General features: G+C 53.9%; 9 protein-coding genes across 9 annotated transcripts; 5 read left to right on the top strand and 4 right to left on the bottom strand.

Moving 5' to 3' along the window:
• Positions 1 to 977: 977 nt before the first annotated feature.
• POSPLADRAFT_1068612 (hypothetical protein) lies at positions 978 to 7,070 on the top strand (the record flags this gene model as incomplete). Its single annotated transcript, XM_024482310.1, has 19 exons — positions 978 to 1,125; positions 1,300 to 1,424; positions 1,478 to 1,799; positions 1,834 to 1,904; positions 1,926 to 2,020; positions 2,115 to 2,161; positions 2,250 to 2,262; positions 2,310 to 2,374; positions 2,493 to 2,657; positions 2,716 to 2,957; positions 3,059 to 3,364; positions 3,724 to 3,781; positions 4,073 to 4,414; positions 4,466 to 4,821; positions 4,878 to 5,333; positions 5,389 to 5,707; positions 5,759 to 6,064; positions 6,113 to 6,444; positions 6,503 to 7,070. The coding sequence occupies 19 exons, from the start codon at positions 978 to 980 to the stop codon at positions 6,821 to 6,823; spliced, it is 4,089 nt and encodes a 1,362-aa protein (XP_024344536.1). The 3' UTR covers positions 6,824 to 7,070.
• A 56-nt stretch (positions 7,071 to 7,126) lies between these two features.
• POSPLADRAFT_1129500 (hypothetical protein) lies at positions 7,127 to 8,767 on the bottom strand (the record flags this gene model as incomplete). The annotated part of the gene is made up of 6 exons (XM_024483848.1): positions 7,127 to 7,522; positions 7,628 to 8,023; positions 8,090 to 8,172; positions 8,228 to 8,305; positions 8,360 to 8,615; positions 8,714 to 8,767. 6 exons carry the CDS (start codon positions 8,765 to 8,767, stop codon positions 7,127 to 7,129), a joined length of 1,263 nt encoding a protein of 420 aa, XP_024344535.1.
• A 195-nt stretch (positions 8,768 to 8,962) lies between these two features.
• Positions 8,963 to 13,509, top strand: POSPLADRAFT_1051864 (hypothetical protein; the record flags this gene model as incomplete). Its single annotated transcript, XM_024480213.1, has 10 exons — positions 8,963 to 9,576; positions 9,638 to 9,659; positions 9,694 to 9,874; positions 9,954 to 10,111; positions 10,168 to 10,267; positions 10,320 to 10,606; positions 10,662 to 10,838; positions 10,897 to 11,343; positions 11,416 to 11,544; positions 11,602 to 13,509. 10 exons carry the CDS (start codon positions 8,963 to 8,965, stop codon positions 13,507 to 13,509), a joined length of 4,023 nt encoding a protein of 1,340 aa, XP_024344534.1.
• A 1,721-nt stretch (positions 13,510 to 15,230) lies between these two features.
• On the bottom strand, positions 15,231 to 16,066 carry POSPLADRAFT_1126919 (hypothetical protein; the record flags this gene model as incomplete). Its single annotated transcript, XM_024483566.1, has 2 exons — positions 15,231 to 15,287; positions 15,344 to 16,066. Coding segments are annotated over 2 exons (780 nt in total), but the record flags the coding sequence as incomplete, so codon positions are not given.
• Positions 16,067 to 16,300: 234 nt separating this feature from the next.
• On the bottom strand, positions 16,301 to 17,754 carry POSPLADRAFT_1042932 (hypothetical protein; the record flags this gene model as incomplete). Its single annotated transcript, XM_024478189.1, has 5 exons — positions 16,301 to 16,668; positions 16,882 to 16,933; positions 17,254 to 17,303; positions 17,410 to 17,668; positions 17,722 to 17,754. 5 exons carry the CDS (start codon positions 17,752 to 17,754, stop codon positions 16,301 to 16,303), a joined length of 762 nt encoding a protein of 253 aa, XP_024344532.1.
• A 681-nt stretch (positions 17,755 to 18,435) lies between these two features.
• POSPLADRAFT_1042931 (hypothetical protein) lies at positions 18,436 to 19,558 on the top strand (the record flags this gene model as incomplete). The annotated part of the gene is made up of 5 exons (XM_024478188.1): positions 18,436 to 18,582; positions 18,642 to 18,682; positions 18,739 to 18,830; positions 18,885 to 18,959; positions 19,014 to 19,558. The coding sequence occupies 5 exons, from the start codon at positions 18,436 to 18,438 to the stop codon at positions 19,556 to 19,558; spliced, it is 900 nt and encodes a 299-aa protein (XP_024344531.1).
• A 1,420-nt stretch (positions 19,559 to 20,978) lies between these two features.
• POSPLADRAFT_1030676 (hypothetical protein) lies at positions 20,979 to 22,098 on the top strand (the record flags this gene model as incomplete). Its single annotated transcript, XM_024476743.1, has 5 exons — positions 20,979 to 21,122; positions 21,180 to 21,220; positions 21,276 to 21,373; positions 21,422 to 21,496; positions 21,554 to 22,098. 5 exons carry the CDS (start codon positions 20,979 to 20,981, stop codon positions 22,096 to 22,098), a joined length of 903 nt encoding a protein of 300 aa, XP_024344530.1.
• Positions 22,099 to 22,416: 318 nt separating this feature from the next.
• On the top strand, positions 22,417 to 23,568 carry POSPLADRAFT_1038149 (hypothetical protein). Its single transcript, XM_024477340.1, has 2 exons — positions 22,417 to 22,658; positions 22,731 to 23,568. Exons 1-2 carry the CDS (start codon positions 22,453 to 22,455, stop codon positions 23,299 to 23,301), a joined length of 777 nt encoding a protein of 258 aa, XP_024344529.1. The 5' UTR covers positions 22,417 to 22,452; the 3' UTR covers positions 23,302 to 23,568.
• A 77-nt stretch (positions 23,569 to 23,645) lies between these two features.
• Positions 23,646 to 25,751, bottom strand: POSPLADRAFT_1042928 (hypothetical protein; the record flags this gene model as incomplete). Its single annotated transcript, XM_024478187.1, has 4 exons — positions 23,646 to 23,857; positions 23,926 to 24,192; positions 24,454 to 24,766; positions 24,999 to 25,751. The coding sequence occupies 4 exons, from the start codon at positions 25,749 to 25,751 to the stop codon at positions 23,646 to 23,648; spliced, it is 1,545 nt and encodes a 514-aa protein (XP_024344528.1).
• Positions 25,752 to 26,707: the final 956 nt, after the last annotated feature.

Genomic DNA, 26,707 nt, shown 5'->3' with positions numbered 1-26,707 from the left:
TCGTAAGACATGGTCATCTGTCTGGCATTGCCCAAGAACACTGTTCACACTGGATATGAATAATACTGGCCACAATTAGTAGGTCGTGTATCTGTCGACTTCGTTAACGTTTGACCCATCGCTAACCCGTCCGTGAGATCAAATAGCCAGAAATGAAGTCTATGAATGGTCCAGTAACGAGAACAAGGTAGCGAGGTCGTATACAATAGGAGTGGGAGATTGGCGACGGGGATAATCGATAACATAGCGCGGTGTAGATATACAAAGAGGTGTGATGCTTGCGAGAATGTGATGGATGATGAAATGAGACCAAAGAAAAGCAGGGAGACATGAGAGTACGTTCCAAGTGTGAGGGTAATAATAGTACAACTATGACCCGAGTGAGCGCGATGGAACAGAAATGCAAGAAACACAACGCACGTCTGATCATTAAGCCTATCGTTCCGATTCAAGTCTGTTCCTTCTGTCAAGAAACAAAGAACCGAGAAGCCTGGAATATCAAGATTAATCTCCGGCATTTGTGGTGGGTGACCATCGACTGACCTGTTGGTGTCTTCGTATCGCTGTGTGACATGCTTCGCTTCCATTTCATCGACCATAGTCTCTGGATAGGGGGGCGGTGTGATCTTTGCAGGCCCGGTCGGATAAGGGGCGACGTGCCCCATATGCAGTACTGCAGAGTCCGTCCGAGAAGGGGGAGTCCAGTCCGACGTGCGTGAAGGAGAGTGTGAGGAGCGAGACACGACATGGGGAGTAGTTGAAAGCGGTGAGAATATTAAGCGGTGCCTTTGCTCTGCGTGCAAGTCGTGCAGCAGGGTATTTGCTGCCTTGTACACTCCAGCCTCTGCTTGCCAGTGAGGGAGTCCTCTTGCAAAGGATGACGAGCCGGGAGACTCTTCTCTGTCCTCCTCGTCATCACTGCTGTCTTGAGAATTCTGAGCATTCTTCGTGGTGCTCGTGTAGCGCGGTGGTGCAAAATGGCGTCTGCGCTTCGTGAGTCGCTCGAGGATGTCGACGTCGATGGCTCGTTCGGCAACGGGAAAATCGGAGGACGGTACAGGAGAGGATGGTCGCTGTCGTTTGAGCATACTGCCTTGTCAGGACACGGGCGGTGGAAAATGGGAGGTGGTTGGAGATCTGAAGGAAAGAACGCCCTGCAGCCGAGAGGACAAGCACCGCGCTGTGGCGAACTGACGCGTCGAAGACGCCCATCGACATTAGACGCGGTTTACGTAATCGCCGCGCCCTGGGGCACTGAGCGCTCCTGAGAGTATCCTGGAGCTGACGGTCGACCTGCAGCTCGCAAGCATATCAAAATGTCGGACATGGACATCCTTGCGGCAATGGGCATATCTGGCTTTGGCAAGAAGCCAAAGCAGAGGCAGCTAGACCCACGCCGATTTGACAAGAACAAACGCGAGGACGTATGTATTATATTTGTCGTGTTTGTTTGTAATATTCAGTCGCATTCCCGCAGCAGACTTTTGCACCTTCTACAGAGGTCAAGGAGGAGCCTGATGCTTCTTCATCCAAGGCTCTTTCTCAGACCTTCCTTCATCAGGAGGAGCCCGAGTTTGACCCAGACGACATCGGTCCCCCTCCGCCACCACACGCTGCAAACACTGACACACATGAGGAAGGAGAGCCTGAGTTCGACCCCTCTGACGAAGAGGACTCAGGCCTGCCAGACTTCCCGATAACGCATGAGCTGATTCTCAAGGACCATACAAAAGTTGTCTCGGCGCTCACCCTCGACCCGTCGGGGGCCCGGGTCCTATCGGGCTCTCATGACTACGATTGTAAGTTATGGGATTTCGGTGGCATGGACCATAGGTGTAAGCCATTCAAGACATGGGAGCCCGCGAGTACTTACTACGTACGTCCTTTTTCCAAATTCGCAGGCCGTGAGTTGAACTTGTCTGTAGATTCACGACCTCAAGTACTCCAATGATGGGCAACAGTTCCTCGTCATCTCTGGTACCCTGCAAGCAAAATTATACGACCGAGATGGTGAAGAGCTGTGCGTAGACTTTATCAATGATGAGAGTGGATAGACTGACCTGACTCATAGGGGGACTTTTGTAAAAGGTGACCCATATATTCGTGACATGAAGAATACAGCGTGAGCCTTCTGCACAACGTGTCTTGACGCAAGTTGACTGTGAGCGCTTGAAGGGGACATGTTGCCGAAATACGGTCTTGCGCATGGCATCCACACGACCCTCAGACATTCATCACAAGTTCTGTAGATTCAACAATCAGGTAAGTAGGTAACAATAAAAATGTGCATCATCTCTAACTATGCGCAGGATCTGGGACCTTGAAAACAAGCGGAAACAGAAGACCGCCATTGTAGTCAAGTCTAAGGAACGCGGTACGCGTACGAAAGTCACTACCTGCGGATACTCGCCGGATGCCACACTCATTGGGGGAGGTAGGCACACGGTTACAATACTGTGTTTTGCTATATTCACACATTTCTTCTATGCAAGCTTGCTTGGACGGCACACTTCACATGTGGCAGACCAAATCAAATTTTGTCCGGCCGAGTATGACGGTCGAAGGTGCTTTCGTCAAGAACACCGAGCCTGGATCACTGGTGTTTTCTATCGATGGACGTACAGTTCTCACCCGAGGCGGGGACGACACCGTGAAACGTGAGCATCAACCGGGCGTTGTGTTATCTTTTTTGATGAGAATTCACGCTGCCTGCAGTTTGGGACCTTCGGGCGTTCAAAAAGCCGCTTGCTGAGCGTACCGGACTTACGACTCTCTACCCAACCACGAATGCGATCTTCAGCCCGGACGATAAATATGTCGTCACAGGAAGTGCCGCTACGGCAAAAGGAGGCAAGGGGCGACTCATGATCCTACGGAAGGACAATCTCGAGTCGGTGAAGGAGCTCGAAGTGGATACAACTCCAGTGAAAGTTGCCTGGCATTCGAAAATCAACCAGGTATTCATCTTTTCGTGCGACATGGGAGTTCATCTAACAGCAACATCCAGATCGTAACTGGTCTTGCGAACGGTCAGATATGTGTGCTCTATTCTCCGCAGTCATCTATCAACGGTGCCAAGCTTCCGCTCAACAAGGGCCCTCCCAGGAAGGCCACCATCGAAGACATGTCAGACGCTGTCTCCGCTCCCACTATCCTCACGCCGCATGCACTGCCAATGTTCCGGGATGGTGATGGCATCGCCCGAGGGGGCAAACGAAAGAGGGAGAAAGATCGCTTGGATCCCCGCAAAAGCCGAAGGCCCGAGCTACCCGTCACTGGACCAGGTCGTGGGGGACGTGTGGGTGCGAGCGCAACGCAACACGTTGTGCAAAATCTGGTGCGAGACACGACGAGAGACGAAGACGTACGTATCCTTTCCCGTTTTGTCTTGCTCACGTCGTGGGCCATCGTGCCATCGTGCATCAATATCTCCTGTTCTCGCTCGCGGTGGTCAGCACGAGAGGCAGGGGAGAGCTGCCACTGTTCAGACAGCCGCTGCGATGGTTCTCGATGGCACACTGGCCGCTGTTGTTCGCATCGTCGCAAGCGGGATCAAAGTCATCACGCGTCGCGGCGTCTATTACTGCGACACAACGTGCTGGCGTTGCCACGGAAGGACCTCGGGTGGCCACTTCGGTTCAGTCTCCGCACATTCTCATTGTCTTTCCTGTCTTGTGCGCACCCGCCCGCTGTTCGCTGACCGACCTCCTTATTCGATGACAGCCGCGCGAAGCGCTGCTCAAGCTTGCAGATGCCGACCAAGACCCTGTGTGGACAGCGGGTGAGTTCACAGCAAAATTTTCCGGTAGCCTTGATGGAGCCGTGTTTGTGGCTATTTGGCGCCGGCGATGAGTGCTGACGTGTGAACCTTATTTTCGTTCTCAGCCTGGCGCGCGAACCAACCCAAGGCTGTCTTTGCACAGGCGGAGGAGGAGGAGGAAGAGGACAAAGCGTAGATAGGATTTCACAAGTAGCTAAGCGCAGCGAAAGGGGTGGGGACGCGAGAATGGGAGGGAAATCGCTGATTTGGGAGGAGATGGCCCCTGCGCGCAGATCGAACCTTATTTCGCAGCGCGTATAAAGACTCTAGCCCAACTTCGGATCTCCTGTTCCCCCAAATCCACCCCTGCCCCTCTGCCCTCCCGTCACTCCCCCGTGACTGTCACGCGTCGCCTCCCCCCAACCATGTCCGACGCGTCCCCCCCGCCCGGCATCAACGGCCACCACGTCTCCGACTCCCCTGCCGTCGACTCCCCCGCCACCCCCGTCGACAACACCACGTCCCCCGATATCAAGATTGATGTCGACTACGCCGCTACAGAGTCCGACGCGCGCCACGAGCTCGTCACGGTCAAAATGGACACGTCCGAGGACGCGTCTCTGCAGCCGCAGGTGGGCACTCCAACGGATCCAGGTGAGGCCCAAGTGTTGCTACACATCTTCGCGGGCATTCATCGCGTATCAGCCACCATCCCCATTGCGCCTCCGAAGGGTACCCCTCCGCCTTCAACCGGTCAACTCCTCGAGGACGTCCGGATGGCCGAAGAAGCGCTACCTACAGAGGACAGCGACGTGCACATGGCAGACATTGACACTGACACGAAGCCCTCGGCTCTTAATGGACTCTCTAACGGGCACACCGTCGAGGCCACTGCACCCACTTCTTTACCCGCTGTATCGTCGATTGAGACTGCTGTCGCCTCAACAGCTCCTGGTTCTCCGTACCCTAATAATACAACTAGTGATCACGATGATGATAAACCTCCACCCGCTAAGAGAGCACGGAAGTATTCGGACGCAGAGAGAGCTTCGCTTGCCAATGTAAGCACCTTGTCTTGTGTGCGCCAGGCTGGGCGTGCTGATGGCGTTGTCTGAAGACCGGCACTTCCCCTCCAGCGTCGTCGCCTGAGCCATTGTCTACTGTCCGTCTGCCTACGCCGACAGCACGTGCAGGGGATCCAACTCTTACAACGGCACAGTGGCGGTTTTCAACGTCAACGATACGCACTTTGAAGAAGATGAAAGACACTGGTCCTTTTCTGCATCCAGTTGATCCAGTAGCCTTGAACATTCCTCATTATCCTTCCATTGTCAAGAATCCAATGGATTTCACGACCATCGAGCGAAAAATGGCGTCGTCGAATCCGATTAAACGGGACTCCAACAACGCTAACCCTCGCTACAACCATGTCGACGAATTCATCGCAGACGTAAGGCTTATCTTCACCAACTGTGTCCTCTTCAATGGCCCAGATCATCCCATCACGGCTATGGGGAAGCGCGTCGAGGCTGTTTTTGACAAACAGATCAAGCAACTGCCTGCTGCAGAAGAGGTAAGTCCGCACGCTTAACTAAAGGTTGGTGACCAAACCTCAGACGATATGGCAGCCGAAGGTACTTCCGAAGAAAGTTGCGACCCCTCCGCCTCCACCGCCTCAGCCAAAGCGGCAACCTGCACGGCGACCGTCTGTTGCTGTCCCTGTCATTCGCCGGATCGAGGAGCCTGTTCAGGGTGGTCGGCCAAAGCGCGAGATACACCCTCCTCCTCCCAAAGATCTTCCCTATGAAGCCCCCAAGAAGCCGCGCAAGGCCAAGATGCCCAAGAATGATGCTTATGTTGACCAGTTCAAGCATTGCGAGAAAATTCTCAAGGAGCTACATAAGAAGAGTTTATACAACCTTGCGCACCCATTCTACGAGCCAGTCGGTGAGTTTTTCTGTCAATGTATCAGATATTGTTCGGTGACGTCGGGAATAGATTGGGTCAAGATGGAGATCCCACAGTACCCAAAAATTATCAAGAAGCCAATGGACCTTTCGACAATCAGGCGGAAACTCGCCGACGGCGAGTATACCACCCCGGACAAGTTCCGGGAAGACTTCAAGCTGATGGTTCGCAATTGCCTCACGTTCAACCCGCCAAAGAACCCTGTTCATGAGTCGGGGAAGGAGCTGGATAGAGTCTTCGATGAAAAATGGCTCCACCTTCCGCCGCTGCATTCACAGGATCCATCTGACGAGGAGGATGATTATGACGAAGATGACAGTGAGGAGGATCGTCTACGTATGTTCGCCTAACTAACGTTTGACACCCGCTTTCTAACTGCAGCAGCAGGCATGATTGCGAACATGGAGAATCAAATTCTGCACATGAAGAACAATCTGGATGTATTGAAACGAAAGGCAAAACCGGAGAAGGAGAAGAGGAAGAAGGAGAAGAAGGTCGCGCAGCCTGTTGCTAGTACCTCCAAGGCCCTTCCAAAGCAGCCCAAGGCGACGCCAGCGGCGAACGGCCGGAAGAAGACTAAGAAGCCTATAACCGACGACGATGTTCTCACTTTCGAACAGAAGAAAGATCTCAGCGACACGATCGGAAAGCTGGATGGCGCGAAGCTTGAGAAAGTCATTCAGATTATACATGAGGGCGTGCCTGAGATTCGAGACGTGAGTGATGTTTTTCCGTTCAAATTGGTTTGTAACCGACACGCGTCGTTGACTACAGAGCACGGAAGAGATCGAGCTTGAGATCGACCAACTACCTGCGACTGTGCTCACCAAGCTGTACAACTTCGTCATTCGACCTATTCGGGCGAACCAGACGAAGCGGCCTCGAACAGGCAAGGGTACAGGTACAGGAGGGCTTAAGCGGAAGAGCATGGACGAGGACGTTGAGGCGGCAAAGATCCGCGCACTGGAGGAGAGGATGAAACTCTTCGAGGGGCGTGGGTCGGCCGGCGCGGCCAGCGACGCTCAACCAGCCGACGACAGCGAACATTCCTCGGCAGAATCAAGCGACGAGAGTTCTGCAAGCGATTCAGAGTGATCAGGTTGCGGCTCCTTGGCCTGCTCCTTCCAGTTGCTGTTTTCCGTTCTCGGTCTGATTCTTGTCATCTCTGTCTTCGTTTCGACATTCTGCAGCGTCTTACATACAATTGTCTATCATCACTCAGCGTACATACAAAATTATGATCCGCACTGTAGCTAGTTAGTACTATTATTCACTATACATCTTGTTTCGCGCCCATAGACCGGTGTAGTTGTGCTAATACGATCATTGTTCGAACGGGAATAAAATCCAGTATAGCCCGCACAAAATGCCGCCATCAACTCGTTGACCACAGCGCGTTCACTTGCGGCGGCGACCAGGCGCTCCTGCCCGAAATTGCTGCCAACCAGAGCGCGAAGTCTCCTGTGGCGCCTTCGTTGGAGGAGGCGGTGGTAGCCGTTGAGGGGTGGCCATCATTTCAGCTACAGTCGATGTCGGAAATGAGAGTGGTTGTTGCGCGCCTGACGTGGACGACATGCTAGCCCAACCGTTACGTGATGGTAGTGCGTGAGCGGACCAGCCGCTCGGAGCACCTGAGCTTGATGCGAGCGGGAGCGGGGATGAGGTTAAGGAGGGTGGGCCTTCTGCGCTAGCCGATGGCACGGGACGTGTTGAAGTCGATGGCACGGACTGTATGGTGCTTCCCGTGTCAAGCGATGTCCACCCACCGGTCCTGAAGGCTGGGGGCACGCTGAACTGCGGAATAGGCGGCGGCGGCAGTTGTGGGGGTGCCAAAACGGGAGCCCACCCACCCGGAGATTGTGTTGGCTGCGAGGAGGCTGCAGGCAAAGGTGAATCAACGGGGGGCAGCGACTGACCCACAGATGCCCATCCCGACTTCTTGAAGCCCGACGGCTTCGGCTCATTGTCTCCGACAGTACTCACGGGCGGAGCAACGAGTGAGATGGGAGGTTTCGCCATCTTCACACCAGCGGCCTTTGCGATTTTCCTGAGCTCTTTTTCTTCTCTCTTCCTTTCTTTTTCCTTCCGCTTGTCCAGTTCCTCTTTGGTATTGCGGCTGGCACGTTGTGTCGCTTGCATATCGCGGAAGCGGGCTTTGTGATGATGTGCATAGGAATTCGTATGCTCATCATACTGCGCGACGTTCTGGAATTGCTTGTCGCATAACTCGCAGTAGAACGCTCGAAGTGTGGTAGAGATCTCGCTCTTGAGCGCCTCGCGTCTGGCAACAGTGTCCTACAAGGATAGGATGGTACCATAAATGAAGCGGTGCCATGGTCATCTGGCAAAGGTACGACATACCTCGCGTGCTCTTCTTTGCTCTTCAGTTTCCTTCGTCTGACGTTCTGAATCGAGCTCACGCCGCTGAGCAACCGTGGATTCAACTACATGACCTCATTATCATTCTTAAATCTTGTCTGAAACCACATGCGCACTCACTCATGCGAACGTCTTGATTGACTTTGCCCAAACCTGTAAGGTCATTCTTGACATAGAAAGGAACAGGGTCAACACGCCCTTCCGATGTGTCAGCACTTCAAACCCAGGGCATAACACACAACAAGGTCTTACCATCGCCAGACAAGCCAAGAGGCTGCCCCTCAACCCAGCCCATGCTCGCAAGCATACGGAAGCCTATATTGTTATCCGAAATTCTCGTTTCCACTGTGATAGACTCCCGGACTGGGCCTTCCAGGTATTCATCGTACTTGGCTGGGTCCATAGCATCTGGGGCGTGGGTTTCCGGGGACGGAGAACGCGAAACGAGGGATACGTTGTCCTCGCTTTCGACATCATCCGGGGTTTCCCCTTCATCTGGCCTGGCTCGCTGAAGACACACAGAGGAGAGGGGGTATGCAGCAAGCGATTAGCGTGCTAAGAATGCACAACGAGTACCTTCAAGGAATGATGGACATCACTGTCAACGTCGGGGCGGACAAGAGGTATCGCATTCCAACGCGCAATGGTATCCGCAGACATGACTGTAGCAGTGGGATGTTTTTCTCGTCAAAATGTGTGTGGGTAGCTGTGAGCGAAGGCGTGGTTGAGCAGACCGCGGGCGCCGAATGAAAGCAAGCAATACACGTGACCTTAACTCTGTGACGCGCGCCCGCGCGCGACGCGATCGCGTCTCGCGTGCAACCTCGTTCTCACTTCCTTCCGTCGCTGACCGTCATGAGCTCCGATGATTACTTCGAGGACGAATTAGACTCAGCATTCCTGAATGAGGTTGATGCAATTGAGGCTGCACAAGTATCTGCAACAAATGGACGAAAAACCTCACCAGTGGAGCTACCCCCGACACGGCCGGTTTCGCCACGCTCAGTCATTGAGATCAGCGACTCTGACCCGTTTGACGTGTTTGACTTCGATGCGGCTGAGCTGCAGGATATACACGAAAGAGAACAGAGGGGCATCAGAGCCCCAGGACCTGTGGCTGGACCTAGCACGCTGGGCCGTACAACATCCAAAACTACAGTACAGACCACTCTTTTCGGAGAGATCGTACAAGAGGTTGCTACTAAGAGCAGGAGCAACAAGCCTCCAAGCAAAGCCCATATGGAACGCTCCAACTCGAGCTCTCGCAACCCGTTCGGAGAGCGCACGAGGAAGACCAAACGGTGGGATCACACTGCATTTGCGAAAACGGGCTGGAAGCAATCAGCGGAGGACAAGGCCAAACGCAAAGCGAAAGCAAAGGCGTCTTTCGACCATGAATTTGGTGGCGGAAGTGAAGAAGAGGAACCTGTAGAGTTTGAACAGTTTCCGGCCCCATTCGTACCTGTCGGGTGAGTCTTCAGTGTCCATGAGGGGTGCTCATGTACTCACGAGTTCAATGGTCCATCATAGACCTGTGAGCGCTAATAATCGTGTCTGTTATGTCGTCGCTCATCGCACTGTGACAGCCATCGCCGATGAAACTGCAGCCAGATCTGTTGGCTGCCAAGCGTTGGATGTATCCCCTCAACCATCCGAAGCGGGACTATCAATTCAACATTGTGAAACATAGTCTATTTGAAAACACCCTCGTGGCGCTTCCAACTGGTCTCGGAAAGACATTCATTGCCGGTGTTGTCATGCTAAACTGTGCGTCTTCCCCCTCCCCCTCCTCAACCCTGTGCTTATATGCGCAATATGTACAATGTCTATTGTGTGTACTGTGCAGTCTACAACTGGTTCCCAGAGGGAAAAGTGGTTTTCCTCGCACCGTCCAAACCGCTGGTTGCGCAACAAATAGATGCGTGTCATAGGACATGCGGCATCCCAGGGAGTCAAGCAGCTGAACTGACCGGTGAGACGGCCAAGGCAAAACGACATAGACTAGTACGTACATTGACCGATTTATCCAGACCGTTCACTGAGTGTTTCTCTGTCTCAAGTGGGCCGAGAAGCGTGTCTTCTACTTGACTCCGCAGACTTTGCTTAGTGATCTCATTTCTGAGAACTGTGATCCACGGGATATCATCCTTATAGTAATTGGTAAGTCATCGTGTAGTCGAAAACATGATTGACAAATTGATGATTCCGTTAGACGAGGCGCATAAAGGAACCGGTGACTACGCATACGCACAAGTCCTGCGATATATGATGGCCAAGAATCCCCATTTCCGAGTGCTGGCTTTGACAGCTACTCCGGGTAGCAACCCCGACGCAGTCCAGGCAATTGTGGATAGTCTACACATTAGCCACATCGAGATACGCGATGAGGAGAGCATAGATCTTCGCCCCTACATGCATAAGAAGTCTTCTGAGCAACATATTATCAAGATGGATGAGGATGTCGTCAGAATCCGCGACTTGCTAGGAAAGGTTATGCAGGTCAATGATGGCAGCGAGTCCTCATCCATGTGATCCTGACGCGGTCTATCTACAGCCATTGATCAAGCAAGTGCAAAATAACGGGGCAATGAGAGGGAGCCCCGACCCGTCACTGCTACATCCTTTCCGCTGCCAAGCGGCCATTGGTGAACTTCGCGAACGCAGGGCTCCGGCCTGGGCAATGGCAGCGGCCAGCAAACTTGGCCCCTTAGCTCGAGCGATGGGATACCTGGTGCGCTCATCGCTATGACCGTACCACCCGTTCGTCTCTGACCCGCAGGCCCTCTTAGCTTGAAGCCAGCACTAACATGTGCTACGGCGTACTCAATGGGATTATATCTGGCTTTGAGAGCACGTCAGGGAAGAAGTCGATCGGCCGGAGTGTTCAGGACAAATTGCAGAAAGATCCCGCGTTCGCTGCGCTGATCAAGGAGGTTGAGGACCAGAAGAATCGCGGCTTCTCTCTTCATCCGAAGATGGAAAAACTCCGCGTCTTGTTGGTGCAGCACTTCGCGAAAAACATGCTCGACAAAGAGGAGGCGCAAGGCGATTCCGCGCAGGCCACCCAAATCACGGAGAGCTCGAGAGTCATGGTTTTCGTCTCATTTCGGGAGTGTGTTGATGAAGTCGTGGAGGTGTTGAACAAGGAGAACCCCTTGATCAGGGCCACGCGGTTCATTGGCCAGGGAACGGATAAACAGGGAAGAAAGGGTATCGCACAGAGAGAGCAACTCGAGGTCCGCCCTCTTTGGCTGACCTTCGTGTCTGACTGGTCGCTGATCACCGTTTTCGACGATATTACCATCTAGGTTATACAGCGCTTCAAGGACGGAGAGTTCAATGTTCTCGTGTCTACTTCCATCGGCGAGGAGGGCCTGGATATAGGCGAGGTGGATATGATTGTGTGTTACGATGCCCAGAAAACACCGATCCGTATGGTAAGCCGTCTGTAAAGTCTATGAATTGAACATCACAGTCTCATCATCGCATCGCAGCTACAACGTGTTGGTCGAACAGGTCGAAAGCGTGACGGTGCCATACATATCTTGCTCGCCGAAGGCCGTGAGGAGCGCAACTGGGACAAGGCGCAAGACAAGTATAAGGACGTCCAACACTTCATTGTGCGGGCCGAACAACTCGAACTCTACGGAGATGTCGAACGACTGCTACCCGATCACATCAAACCAGAGTGCTCCGAGCTGACGATGGACATCGAGGAATATGTCCGGGAGGATCGTAGCTCTCGGAAGGGATCACTCGCCAATGGCAATTCGCCGCAGCCCAAGGGAAAAAAACGCAAGCGTGATGATGATCCTACACGCAATATTCCACCTGGGGCGGCCAATGGGTTCCTGACCGTGTCACAGCTCCTTGTCAAGGGTGGTGGGTCGAAAAAGAAGTCTACGAAGCTGAAAAGTGTCGAGAAATTTGATGTCTTGGCTGGAGAGGACGACGATGACGACCTCGAAATTGAAGCAGGTTTGTTCGGTCCTCGCAGAGCTGCATCGACATCAGCAGCATCAACCGTCAGAAAGACAGCAAAGGTCAAGCATTCGAAGACTATCGCAGCAGCGAATGATAGAAGAAGACCGAAAGCCAGGAAGAAAAAGAAGGCGGACGAGCCCACAGCAAGTCAACTGGAGAATATGGGTGTCGAAGACTCCGATGACGAGGAAATTCAGAGGGGTCTACAGATCGAAGGCGGCTCGTCGCGCTTCGCTGGTCCAAGTACTCTTCAACGTACACCATTTCCTCCAAAGCAGCACCGATCTCCCAAGCGAAGGCGAATCTCTCTGGTGGATCGTAAGGTTATCGACATCACCACTCCAGATCCTTCGGATTGCGAGAACTCACCTGCAATGTCACTCCATTCTTCTCCGGAACAGCCTCTGAGGTCCAGAAGTACGAGTACATTGAGCGGTGACCAGGTCCTTGCTACGTTGTCTAATCCATCATCTTCGCCTCGCAGCGCTTCTGTGTCTCATCATCAAGATATGGCGGACATGTCCTGGTTGATTGACGATGATGAGGAGCCGCAGCTGCAGGTTATTGACTCATCTCCTCTTGACCAACGCGCTCACCTGTCGGAAGCGATGTATGCCGCTAAACGTGACATTGACATGCAAGAGGTTAAGTATGTAACAGACCTCGAGCTGTCTTCTCCCCCGAGAGACCTCAGACCTTCTCCAGTGAAGCGAGCCGAACGCAGTCGAAGGCTTGGTGGAACCAACGGTGACATGCCACCGCCTGCTTCACCCTCTCGTTTGATAATATCACCCCCATCACTTTCAGACGAAATCTTTCCGGAACCCTCGTTTGCGATCAGAGCTCCGGGGAAACAGAAGAAGATGCAAGCCGCGGAAGACGTCAATTCGTCACCGTTAGCAATGCCTCCGCCGTCTCAGCGTCGCCTGCAACGTCAGCGAGACTCGCCTCGTCCAGAACCTGTGCCTCCGCCGGCCAAGCAGAAGAAGCGGAAATTCAAGGACGTTGTTGAAGCGCAGAAGGCGGTCCCATGGATTGACGTAGAGGCGACGCATTCGGGCGACGAACGGAGCGTGGGCTCCTCTGATGCTGAACAGCCCGAGGATGAATACGAGAGGGATTTTGTTCAAGATCTCCCGGAGACACAGGTGTCGCCTTCGTACGACCAGTCCGCTGTGTATCGCCGGAGTCTCTTCACTCAGGCCCCGGGAAGGGGACATGCAGTACCCGCATTTGCAAGTCGGCCGGTCAGACGAGGATACGGTGCATACACTCGTGCTGGCCCTTCCTCTCATGTGCGACACATCCCTTCCAGTTCACCCTGCAATGACGGAGACGACTACTACGAATTGGGCAGCTTCATCGTTGATGATGAGGCGGACATTAGCTCTAGAGGACATTCTTCAAGCGAACCTTGACGGACGTCTACCGCAGACATTTGAAGGTACTTTATATCTAGTACCGCTAGTCTACTTTACAAGCATATCTCCTAGTTATTGCTCGAGCAACGTAGCAACTACTCGCTGTTGCTCAGAGGCGCTCCGCAGCATACAAACGGTCCTCAGCAAATTGGGGACAGGCACACTCTTTCCAGGTGACCCCACACACATAGCAAAACTGCTTCTTGCACATGCATTGCATGTGATAGCAGCCGTGTGTCAGCTCGACCAAATGGTGACATCCAGGACATCGCTGCCACCCATTTTCCTTCGCCATATCCAACACAGCCTGATTGAGATGAGCTGAGCATCCTCTCGATCCATGCGCTTCTTCTTTGCAAGCGCTGCACGTCTGGGTGAGGCATTCTGGGCAGTTTAAGGGGACAGGAGTTGATGTGGCCGCACCCAAGAATGTCGAACACTGGGGTTGGTAACAGTAGACGCGATTCGCGGTCGAGTACTCTAGTACCTTGTTTTCGAACAAAATCGCAAGGTTAGTGTCTAGGAGCTGTCGGGCGTTCTCGAATGGGATAGTAATGGCACAGCAAGAGGGCGGGAAGACGGCTTCATCGACGGTCGCCTTGCGGAAAAAGTCTTGCAGGCACTGTCGATCATAGACGTGTCCGCACGCGGTCGAAAAGGACGTCCCATGAATGTCATCGGCACAAGCGGTGCAAACCTGCACCGGGCTTAGCGGACATGCAAGTCAGTTGGGGCCGTTACATCCAACGCAGGACATACTCAGCAGCTAAAGCTAGTGACCGTGCTTCCGTAGACTGGGTTCCACTAGAAGAGCCACTGCCGCTGCAAGGTGCCAGAAAACTCAGTATATATGTCTACAGCTGGCCAGAGATGGACTGACCTGTCTGCTCTTGCAGCCTGCCCACTGCTTGGAACAGCTTCGACATCTTCTCGCAACTCTCCGCTTTCTGACAACGCGATGGCTAACATATGATCGCGCCTAGCCATATCTTCGACGGCGAGCAGCTCATGAATTAGCGAGCCAGGAGCGCACTGAACACCGTCAGGGACCCCAGTAATGTGATCTTTGGTGATGTTCAGCAGACTCTCTGCCTCGGCGGCGAAGAGCCGCATCGCAACTTCCTCATCATTGAGTGGATGGTCGGAGTGAGAACCACTCGCAGCATCGTCCAGATTTCGTGCTTGGAGTTTTTCGATGTCGTGCACACCGAGTTGCGAAATGTACGCAAGAAGGGCGGCAAGCCCGCCCTCCTGTGCGAGGGGTTGGTGAGAAGATAGAGAGGCCGCCATCGACTGGGTGGAGCTGTCCTTTGACAGCAGGGCATTCCTTTATGCGATATCTACAGGCTCACATGAGTGCTGTGGTTTGGGTTCGCGCCCATACCACAACTGCGAGATCAACGGCCTTCCGTATCTGCTTAGATGGCAAAAGAACTTTGAAAGAAGTAGCTTCGCACAGATGACCAGGATAGGGGAGATACCCAGCTGACAGGTCGGAATGAACAACGGACAACAACCATGGGAGCGAAGATAGGATAGCAAGCCCACATGTGCTGATCGCACTGCTACAAACCATATCACATCGAGCAAAGTTCAAGATAGGGACTCGTCACATCATATGGTTTGTAGCTAGCTATAATTTCACGACCCAAGGATAGGAAATTACCACACTCATTTGAGAAAGACAAACCAGACGTCAGCCACGTTTCGTATGCCTGTTACATCCTGTTGCGACGGCATCGCACACATACGTTCATGTGACAGTAACGGCACCTCTGAGTTCTGCGTGAGCGGCGAAATACATACGATTGGGACCATCAGTACGACTTACCAGCAAAAAGACCCCTAGATGATGGAAGCAATTTTCGCACTGTCCGGCACCCTGATTATACTTCCACACGTGCTGGCAGTCATGGTCGACTCGAAGGCGCTCGGCCACTTCTGCAACTCTCCACCGGACCTGCTGAGGTGCCAGTGGAGGCCCTGCCGGACGCTCCCGCTGCACTTGCCGTTGGGCTGCGACAAGTAGACGATTCTCGTCCCACTGAGGGCAAGTGCAGTTTTTCCATGTTGCCGTGCAGACATAGCAGAACTGCTTCCTGCACCTGCATGTCATGTGGTAGCACCCGTAGACCAATTCTACGAGCGCCCTGCAGCCGGGGCAGCGTTTCCAACCAGCCTCCTCTGCGAGTGCCAGAACTGGTGCATCGTCCGAAGGGCATAGCCTGGACGGATGCGCCTCTTGTTTGCAGAGCCCGCAGGTCTGCGAGTAGCACTCTCTGCAGATATGAATGATGGCCTTGGCAGTAGCCGGTCCGAGGAAAGAAGAGCACGTCGGTCGATGACAGTAGATGCGATCTGCGGTGCTGAATTCGATGGATTTCTTGTCGAAGACGGCGGACAGCTCTTCGCCAAGATATGGCTTGATATCATTGACCGCGAATGGCTTTTGGCAGCAGCGGGGTGGGAACAATGACTCGTCCGTAGAGGCAGCGCGGAACAAGTTGACGAGGCAGTCGATGTCCCAGCAATGGCCGCAGGGAGCACGAAACACGATGCCTTTGATTTCGTCTCGACAGAAGACGCATACTTCATCGCTGAAACTGCGTGTTAGGCGACTTGATTTGAGCACAAGGTAAGATTACCCACGTCCGCTGTTTACTGGCGATTCCATGACGCTTTGCAACAACGAGCGCTTGAGAGAGCGTGCTCTTGCTAGAAGACTCAACCTGACTTGACCTGTTTATCAAGATTCGTGATGTAGGTTCAGCAGGATGGGGACATTGTCTTACCGAGCAGAATACAAGCCTGACGTCTGCGCACTGCCGCTAGGAACACTGGCCTGGGACGGTGCAGGAAGAGCGGCTCTCGACGGCGGCGCACGCGAACGCCCTTCGGAAAGGGCAACAGCAAGTTCATGATCCTCGCGAGCTGTTATCTCCTCCCTCAAAATCTCCTCAACCGTGGCTATGTCAGTCTGCATAGCATAGTTGATACTACGCGCGAAGGCTGCGTCCTTTGTAAAATCCAAGAGGGAATTTGCCTCCTCTGCGAATAGCTGAAATGCTAGCTCCTCGTCAGAGATTTCTGCCGTTGCTCTCCCCTTGCCCTTGCGGCCAGCGGCGACGTCGTCCACATCTTTCAATGTGAGTTCCGCTACGAGGGTAAGAAGAGAAGTACTGTCATCAACAGGAGGAGTCGACGGTTCGCCCTGCGAGCGCAATACCAGAGCCATTATTGCGCGGGCGGGGTGAAGGGGGGGCTCAACGAGACGAGAGCGATGGAGCGCGAATATTAAATGCGCCTTGATAGTGGAGTCCTTCGCAGCCGAACAAAAGACATTCTGATGATCTTTCTGCAACAACTTACCATCTGGAGCGTTCAAAATACCAAAAGAAGGTGGTTCGGAGGCACCCCAAGCCTGCCCCAAGCCTGAGAATGCCTATCGCTGAATCATTTGGGCGGTGAGATCTGATGCATGAGAGACGCTAGTCCCGCATGCTCTTAACAGATTGCGCTATCTGCACTCCTATACAACTAGGTTTGCCTTTTTGAAGAGATAGAAGCTCGCCATGAAGCCACGCTGTGCGATAGTTCCGGTTTGCTCTTTGGCAGCGAACTCCGGACATACGAAGTAAAGTCAGTTGATGTACGGACAGGAGGAAGAAATCGCTGATCCTCTTCGCACTGGGATGGTGCATAAGTCACTGTCCCTTCGTGATGTCTCGTGACATGACATACCTCTGGCATAGTCGTGAAACCGGTGACGACAGCAAGCTCACCACTTAGCGCTACGAGAAGTTAGGAGAGCCAGGTTCTAATCACGCGTGCGTAACTCTAGACGACACGACTCCCAGATTTATATGACCATGTCCTGAGACAGGCTCAGCGAATAACCGGTGCACCCGCTTGCCCTTGCCTTCCGACCGATCTGCTTCGAAAGTGCACACTCCTGTTCATGAGTAGTGAGATGCTCATTATTTAGCCCGTCCCCTGGTATAGGCACAAGACAGGTCCTGTTGTGCATAGCAGCACACATGGCATAGTGTCGGTCCTTTGCACCATCACCTATGTCTGCTTGAAGCGAAAACGACAGAGTGGCGCACGCCATAACGAGCTCGAGCTCGACCAAAGGAGCCAGGACGCTAACATGCAGCTGTATGTTGCATATTGCTTCTCCAATAGCAGGGACGTAAGTATCTCACTGACAAGAAGGGTCGCCTTTGCAACAAGTCCGACCATATCGAAACATACCTAGTACTAGTCGGATCATCGGTTCGGATGATGGCGGGGCATCTAGCTGGTGTATAACCTACCCGCTCTGGGGCGCCCGATGCTGCGCAAACACTTGCGCGCCGTGATTGACGAAGCGATTAGGAGACTGAGGGGACATCCAAACGGCCTGAGAGAAATCGATATTTTGTGCCGCAGTGCAGTGCAGGCTGCAGACGCGAAACGGCGCGAAGCCTATCTCGCCCTTGCTTCTGTCGTTCAAGACTGGAAACGACCACTGCGGTGTCGTCACCTCCACAGGCATGGTCGGTCTGTCGGCCAGACAGATTAGGTATGTCGATGGAGAAGCAAAAGAACCAATAACGGTTGTCGGGCGGATTATGTGCTTTCCGTCGTGGAAGCTCAAATTCAAAGGTTGTACGTGCATCCTGTCGGTAATTACCGAGATGATGATTTGAAGCATCGCGGCCCTCGAGAATTTGGCCACTTCCAGTTCAACAGTTGGAGGTTACTACATACCATTCCTGACCTGCAGAGCGCCGAGGCAAGGTGCCGCGGGCCTACTGCTCCGGACATGTCCCGGCATGTGTGTTAACGCCTTCGCGAATCTGATAGCTTCAGCTATAAAGGGCACAGAATGCCGCAGCAGCATCGACACGCAGTACCAACCATTCCGACTTTGCCTTTAATATGTCCTTGCCAAATGTGCCTGTCCTTGACGCAAGCTTTTATCGCCTCAGTGGCGAGGAGCTGCAGTTCTTCAAGTCTCAGACTGGAATTCAAGACGAGGAAGAACTTAAGAAACATATCATGAACATCCAGCAGGAAGCATGGGAAGTGAGTGATCTTGGGTATGAACAACGGCGGCGCAATTTTGACAATGTTGTTGGACACAGGTGCACCCATATCCGTGCATCCGCGGATTCGCTTTCACAAGGTATGGCGACTATCACTATGCGCATATGAGTACTCCTCACCTTACCTGTGATGCAGACTCAAGATTTCGCGTCTTCCCGCATACCAGCAGCTCTTGATACTCGGCAAGGAGCGTGAAGGTGCTATATTCCTCGACATTGGCTGCTGCTGTCAGTGTCCTGCGTCGTAACGATGTACCGTAACTCACGGTTCACACCGGGCAGTCGGCAATGACCTCAGGAAAGCAATTGTCGACGGTTTCCCTGCTGAGAACACCATTGCATCTGACCTTTATGCTGGTAAGCTCACAGGTTCCCTCGAATCGGTACAGCAGGATTGATTACATGTCGTAGATTTTCTGCAGCTTGGGCATAAGCTGTTCAAGAGCTCCCCTGAGACGTTCGCTGCACACTTTATCCCGGGCAACGCATTTGACCAAGCCTTCCTCAAGACGGTCCCCCCGTTCTACTCGCCCCCAAAAACAGCACGGCCCGACCTGGGTTCCCTGAACACGCTTAGCCCGCTCGCAGGGCATGTCTCCGTGATACATGCCTCGGAGCTGTTTCACCTCTTCGACGAGCCGCAGCAGCTCGAGCTCGCGCATGCCCTCGCGGGACTCCTCTCTCCAGAGCCCGGGTCATTCATCTTCGGCGAGCACGGCGGGAAGCCGGTGAAGGGCTATCGCACAGAGGGCCGCCCGCGGAGTGATGGGACGTACCAGTTTTGCCACTCGCCGGAGACGTGGACGGCATTGTGGGACGGGGAGGTGTTTGCGAAAGGCACAGTGCGGGTTGAGGCGAGGCTTCTGGAGATACAGGGGTTGGACCTTAACATGGTGGCAGATCCAAACACTGACGCAAAGTTCTGGATCATGCTGTGGTCTGTGACGCGTGTTTGAGACATCTTCGTCGCAGGACCGGTGGGTCCAAATTATTCCGAACGGCTTCATGTTGTAAATCTACTTGGTCAAACAATGTATTGCAGATCCCTGAATTCGGATGCGGGAGGACTCTTATCCGATATAGCCACTGGACGTGTGTTGAAGGGAGTAGCATTGTTCAGGACCGGCTCGGGCCACTGACTATATGATCCTATAATGTACGATGAATCTATTGCTAGTTAGCAATAGCTCACGTATAAACGTGATAGCCTGAGTATGGTCTGATTGAGGATGAGTCGGTCGGATGTTGCAGTCTCTAGACAAGCACTTTGGACGCCATTAATTCAAGTTCTACACGATGTGTTTCGGACACCGAAATGCGTGTGTAAGGGCGAAACCGTGTCTTACGGTGGAGACCCCACGAATTGACTCAGACTCAACTTCAATATCACTGCCCATGGCATGAGTACTGCACTCGAATGAAGTCTTCCTTACCTTCCGGAGATAGCGCGAACTTGAAGCCTGCAATATTGTCTGTTCTGATCGAGCTCAGGTAGGCTGTCGGTGATTACCGAAACGGCGATCTGAGCTTTGCGGGGCCCGCGTGTGCGGCCCTCGACAACTCGGTCACTTCACACAAGTTCAAGAGTAATTCTGTACACTCACCTTGAACAGCATGAGTAGTTCTTAGTCCTCGTGCGGAATCATATGTTCCGGCCGTCCCGCCTTACCGCTGCCCTCATAAAATCCGACAAGCCTGCCGATTTTATACATGATGCGTTACATACCATCCCGACCTCCAGAGCGCCGGGACAAGATGCCGTGGGCCAACAACTCCGGACATGCCACGGCATGTGGGTTGACGCCTCCACGAGTCCTGTGTCTCTAACAAGCGCCGCGCAGAGTGTGGGGATCAGTGCCCGATAGCTGAAGTTATAAAGGGCGCAGAATGACCCAGCTGTTGGAGCAGATAATCCATTCGCCCTGTTTTACCTTACGCTATTTACGCGCTGATGCGCTCCCCCTTCTTGGCACTCATCCCGCCATGCGCATGCATGCGCAGCATCAGTGCGCATCGATAGTACCTGTTACGTACCTTGTGCCTGTCGTTTCTGCTCGCCGTCTTATACGCTCGCATTTGCGACCGCACCCTCAGTCTTGCATCGTATCCGAGCACGCACTGAGGGTGAGTACTTAGCTTGTTCTGTTCTCGTTTACACATACTCACGTACATTGTAGTCCTCGTCCTATTTGTTATAGGTATGCATAAATACTAGTCTTGCATCGTATCCGAGCACGCACTGAGGTCCTCGTCCTATTTGTTATAGTCCGACGACGCGTGCTCTAGCCCTGCCGTTGCGTCACCAGCAGCAACGATACCCATCCATTCAACTACCCCTGCAGCACTGCTCTAAGCCGCTCCGACTCCACCAGTGATATGACCTCTGTGGCAGATGCGCTTAACGCCAGCTTCTATCGCCTTAATGGCGAGGAGCTGCAGTTCTTCAAGTCTCAGACTGGGATTCAAGACGAGGAAGAACTGAAGAAGCATATCATGGAAGTCCAGCAGGAAGCATGGGAAGTGAGTGACCTTAGGTGTGAGCGGGGCGGCGCAACTTAATGACGCTGACCAACGCAGGTACATCCCTATCCGTGTATCCGCGGATTCGTATTCACGAGGTATGGCGATCATGGGTGAATGAGATGAGGATCATTTAACTAATCTGCAACGCAGACTCAAGATTTCGCGTCTGCCTGCATACCAGCAACTTTTGAAACTGGGCACGGAGCGCGAAGGAGCTATATTCCTCGACATTGGCTGCTGCTGTCAGGGTTCTGCGTCGTGAAGATGTACTTTAGCTCACGCTTTACTTTGGGCAGTCGGCAATGACCTCAGAAAAGCAATCGCGGATGGTTTCCCCGCCGAGAATGCCATTGCGTCTGACCTCTATGCTGGTAGGCCCACTGGAAGTTCCCTCGAACCTGTACAACGGAACTGATCCCATGCCGTAGAATTTCTGCAGCTTGGGCATAAGCTGTTCAAGACCGCCCCTGAGACGTTCGCTGCACACTTTATCCCGGGAAATGCGCTCGACCAAGCGTTTCTCAAGACCGTCCCTCCGTTCTACTCGCCCCCAGAAACAGCGCGGCCCGACCTGAGTTCCCTGAACACGCTCAGCCCACTCGCAGGGCACGTCTCCGTGATACACGCTTCGGAGCTGTTTCACCTCTTCGACGAGCCGCAGCAGCTCGAGCTCGCGCATGCCCTCGCAGGTCTTCTCTCTCCAGAGCCCGGGTCGTTCATCTTCGGCGAGCACGGCGGGAAGCCGGTGAAGGGCTATCGCACAGAGGGTCGTCCGCGGCGCGACGGGACGTACCGGTTTTGCCATTCGCCGGAGACGTGGACGGCATTGTGGGACGGGGAGGTGTTTGCGAAAGGCACAGTGCGGGTTGAGGCGAGGCTTCTGGAGATACAGGGGCTGGACCTTAACATGGTGGCAGATCCAAACACTGACGCAAAGTTCTGGATCATGCTGTGGTCTGTGACGCGTGTCTAGGCACTCTCATTGCGGGACTCTATAATCCTAAATGGCCTCATTACAAATTCACTCGGTCCGATGATGTATTACAGATACCGCGTGTAGGCTTCGCATCACGACACTCACTCTCAATTTGATGTCCGCGTGGGTAGTCATACCACGGAATCCGCGTCGGATACATTGCCAGAGAAGGAGTCGCATTGGTAGCAGCGGGCACAGAGGCTCAAAATGAGGCACGTGAGCGTGTCTGCAGCGAGATGACGTCAGCGGTGATCCGATTGGAGGGCAAGCCAATACTTGTCATCTTTCTCTCCACAGGCAAGACAGCCCTCACTCATAGCCAGCAGCATATTCTTGTCCGCAACCCTCACCATGCCGGCCACTGCCCCCTCACCCCCCGTCCTGCACTCCTTCGCTACCTCTCACGAGCTCTGCGACGCCCTCGCACACTTTATCATCAAAGCTCAGAAAGAAGCCGTCGAAAAGAAGGGCCGGTTTACCGTCGCCGTATCCGGCGGGTCGCTCCCCACCCAGCTGAATGCCCTCATCGGGAAGCCCGGTGTCAAATGGGACAAATGGTGCGCATCATCCGTTCCTGGGCTCGAGTATGGGTCCGCTCATGCTCGCTGCCACCTGACGTAATGGTGCAGGCAGGTCTTCTATGCCGATGAACGCGTCGTTCCGCTCGACCACCCCGACTCAAATCACAAACTCTGCTTGGACGAGCTCTTCTCCAAAGTGCCCATCCCCGCCGACCACATCCATCCCATCGACCCGTCCCTCGGGGACGACCTCGAGGAGCTCTCCGACGCCTACGAGAAGGAGCTCATCCGAGAATTCGCACAGAAGGACTCGGCGCGCTTCCCCATCTTCGATCTCATCCTTCTCGGCGTCGGCCCGGACGGTCACACAGCGTCTCTCTTTCCCGGCCACGCCCTTCTCACCGAGGACGACCGCTGGGTCGCGTACATCGATGACAGCCCCAAGCCCCCGCCCAAGCGCGTTACCTTCACCTACCCCGTCATCAATCATGCAGCACGCATTGCCTTCATCGCCACCAGCGCCGGCAAAGCGGACATGCTCAAGACTGTCCTTGACAAGCCAGAGGAGGGCCTTCCGGCTTCGAGGGTACGGCCCGTGTACCCCGGGCAGCTGTACTGGTTTGTCGACGATGCTGCTGCCAGCAAAGTCGAGTACCCCAGAACGCCCTTCAAACTTTGACTCCAGGCGGGTTCGGAGCGGCATAGGCTATAGGGCCTATTGTAGCTGGACTTTCGTGTCTTGTATGGGTGAAGTATTTGCCTTGTGTTCTGTTAGAGGCCAGAAGAGAAACAGAAATCGTCAAATCATTGTACATCACTAATCCGTACTTGTCCTCGTATACCTTCTACTACATCTTTGCGCCATTTCATGGCTCGTATCGTATCTTGTGAGATTACGCCAGTCTGTATTACTTACAATCCAACAAGATGCCGCATTGTGCTTCAACAGCATGAAGTTCCGAATCCCATAGGGGCCTTGTGAACGAGCTCGTGCTGAGTAATGAACACTCGAACCTAATCACGCTATGTACTTCCGCTGATACCACCCTCCGCACAATGCATGGCAGCGACAGTTTCGCTGACGCCCAATTCTGGGAAGACAGTAGAGAGAATCAGGTCAAGTATAAATAGCACGAGGTGTGCATTGCACGCTTGGGATGAGAGTGGATCGAGAATACCGTCGATTGTATGCGTGCGTGCGTCTGGTGTCGGGCCGAGCAACAGGGCAAGGGGAGCTGTATCGGACATACAAAGCCGATCCCGTCAGCATGGACCGCAGAGCAGCGGGCGGAGACCAGCTTACCAGGCGCCCTTGCAAGCAGCCGCCGCCCGAGCTCCTCGCGCATCACGGCCTGCTCCTCGGGCGTCGGATCCGGCGGCGCATGCCCCGGCCAGCCCTCGGGGAAGAGCGCGTGCCGTGCGGAGCGTACGATGTCGGCCAGGCGCGGCGCGGAGAGCGCGTGTGTGTAGAGGAGGTACGGGAGGAGGCGGGAGATGAAGGGCTCAAGGAAGGTGAGCGGGAGGGAGAGCGTATGTGCAAGCGCGAGAGCAAGGGAGGTGGACGAGGACCCTCCGCCGGGCGACGGGGAGGGGAGCGGCGGGGGCGTGAGGAGGGTGAGTAACAAGGTGAGAGGTGGACGAGTGTAGTTTGGCGGAGGTGGCGGGGAGGGCGCGCTGGGGGGTGTAGAAGGGGCGGACAATGAAGATGTGGAGGGGACAGTCGTGTTCGATGTGCTGCGGGATAGCGGTATCATAGATGGCAACGACAAAGGCGTAGGAGGTGTTTGTGTGATGTGTTGTGCCGTGGGCAGCGTGGGCTTCGTGACCAGACCAGCGGGAACAGTGGGAGGCGAGGGGGACGGCGCACTGGGCGCCGCTGCTTTGAATTCCTCACCTGTTGCACGTTGCGGTGTAGATTCGACTGTAGCAGCGGGCTGTTGGGAGCCTTTGGAAGTGCTCTGGTTCACCTTCTTGATCGTATCCCTCGCTTGTCGATAGGCATGGATAAGGAGCAGACATGAGCCTGAAATGGACTGGATAGCAGAGAGGAAGAAGATGGCAAGGGACTGCAGAGAAAGTGTAGTCCGCGCAGGTGTAGGACTGTCAGAGGGTGCGGTTGATGTCGTCTTTGTGCTGCCAACAGCCTGTGTACATGATTATCAGTGATACAATGCGCACACAGAGGCTCGGCATTTTACTGCAATTGAACCAACGCAGACATGGCGGCGGTACATCTCAAAGGCGCAGCCATCAAGTGATGTCTACAATGGTCAATATGGACCGCCGCCTTCCATGCTAGGCATTCGCACGAGATAAGACATGCCCGCAGCGCCCTATCTCATTGCTACCGAACCATCATTTGTGGTTTGTGCGTACCTGCGTTGACTTCAATATCTCCTGCTCTGGTCCAAGATTGTCTAGAATCAGCTTATGTATGAACCAAGGCTGCGTGATGCGCGGTATGACATTCCGCAGGAGCACGCTCAGAATGATCTCCCGCACAATGTATCGCTCTGGCTCCGACTCGTAGTCTTCTGGCGGCAGACATGCTTTCAAGATGTGATCAACAGCCTGGCGGATGTACACGTCGTCTATGCGACCGTCGGCAGATATCGCCATGTGTGGCTGTAGCTGGTGAAACAACTGCGGGAGAGTAGCAGCACCACCAGAGGCGTAGGAGGTATGTAGCTTGGCTTTGGCATTGCGGAAGTCAATATAATGTTGTGTGGAAAGAGTTGGGAGGTCGCGGAAGACAAGCGGCGAGAGATCTGTCGCGAGCAGACGTGTTTCGAGAGCGCGAAGTACGGTGGTGAGGACTCGGGTGATTGCAGGGAGGAACTCCTTGTCATAGCGCGTGATCTTCGTCCACCATGGGTTCACAAATGCGCGCAGAGCCAATGAAATGAAGTCGTAGAGCTCAGCATTGAGTGCCGGCTGGGCGGCGGGAGATGCGAGGAGCGACGGGAGGTCAGCGTCGGCAGGTAGGTGTGGGAAGAGCAGCCGTTTGGAAAGGGAGATGGGCTTGGAGACAGGTTTGGTCGCCACAGGCTTGTCCGCGCCTACGGATGAGGACGAGGACTGGATGGAGCGCGCTGGCTGGCGGGGGCGCTGCACGACGGCGGAGGCCATCATTGCACACGGCGAGCGCGACTTACCAAATGTGGGCAATATGATCTATCGGCTATTTCGGGGCGAAAATAGATAATGTCATCCGATTACGCAATCCGGTCATTTCACCTACCGCATCTGTCAAATCAAGGTTGCACACCGGTCCACACAATTAGAAATAGCCCTCCCTCGCCATGGATTGTTTTGAACATCCGACCACTGACTTTGGGGCCTCTACAGAGCCTATGAAAAATGCATTCAGCAAGTTCTATCGTGTTTCCTTACCTAGTCAGCCTCAGGGAACTTGCAGCTTAACGCGCGCTCAAAATGCGCTCGAAGTGGTGATTATGTAATACAAGCACCCCTGAAGGGTCTGCAAGCGTACACTCGAAGCAATAATACATTTATTCTATTTCTCAATGTCCACCCAATCAAATGTCAAACCGCGGGTGAGGCTGCACATCTGATATCAAGGGTAGCTACGGCGGGCGCCCCACTTAGACATCTATAAATGGTTCTTAGACCTGACTAATCGGCGACGGTCGCCGGTTCTCACGCGCATTGGCCTCACTGGTGTTCGCCCGAGAGGACAGCGAGCGAGATCAGACGTGTGGTATGGGATGCGAAGTACTACATGTAGTATTTTCAATATGTAGGGGTTATTTGGAGCATTTGAATAGTCCAACAGGCGTAATGTTTGATGAAGGGGGTGAGCTGTTCTTAAATGTGTGGACAGGAGTGCACTTTACTCATGACAGGATTGTGCGGCAGGCGGGACAGGATCTCCGGCAGCTAGGGACCGGATCACTGACCGGGGCGGACCAAAACGAGTGTCGGGGCGGGCATCAGGGCGGTTTTGGCCCGGGCAGGAAGTATCTGATTTGACCGATTTGCGATTCCAAATGACATTATCTACTCACGCTATTTCGGGGCGGGCGGGGGCGGAACGAGCACGTGCTCGCGTCATTCGCGTTTGC

This window comes from Postia placenta (genome assembly GCF_002117355.1).
Source record: "Postia placenta MAD-698-R-SB12 unplaced genomic scaffold POSPLAscaffold_1, whole genome shotgun sequence".
NCBI lineage: Eukaryota > Fungi > Basidiomycota > Agaricomycetes > Polyporales > Adustoporiaceae > Rhodonia > Rhodonia placenta.
The sequence above is the reverse complement of the archived record's forward strand: the minus strand, read 5'-3'. Positions and strand labels throughout refer to the sequence as shown.

Bases quoted from the DNA above. Each gene is read 5' to 3' on its own strand.
- POSPLADRAFT_1038149 (XM_024477340.1), top strand. From the start codon at position 22,453: ATGCCGGCCACTGCCCCCTCACCCCCCGTCCTGCACTCCTTCGCTACC. The intron at 22,659-22,730 runs GTGCGCATCATC...GTAATGGTGCAG, and splicing joins GGTGTCAAATGGGACAAATG to GCAGGTCTTCTATGCCGATG.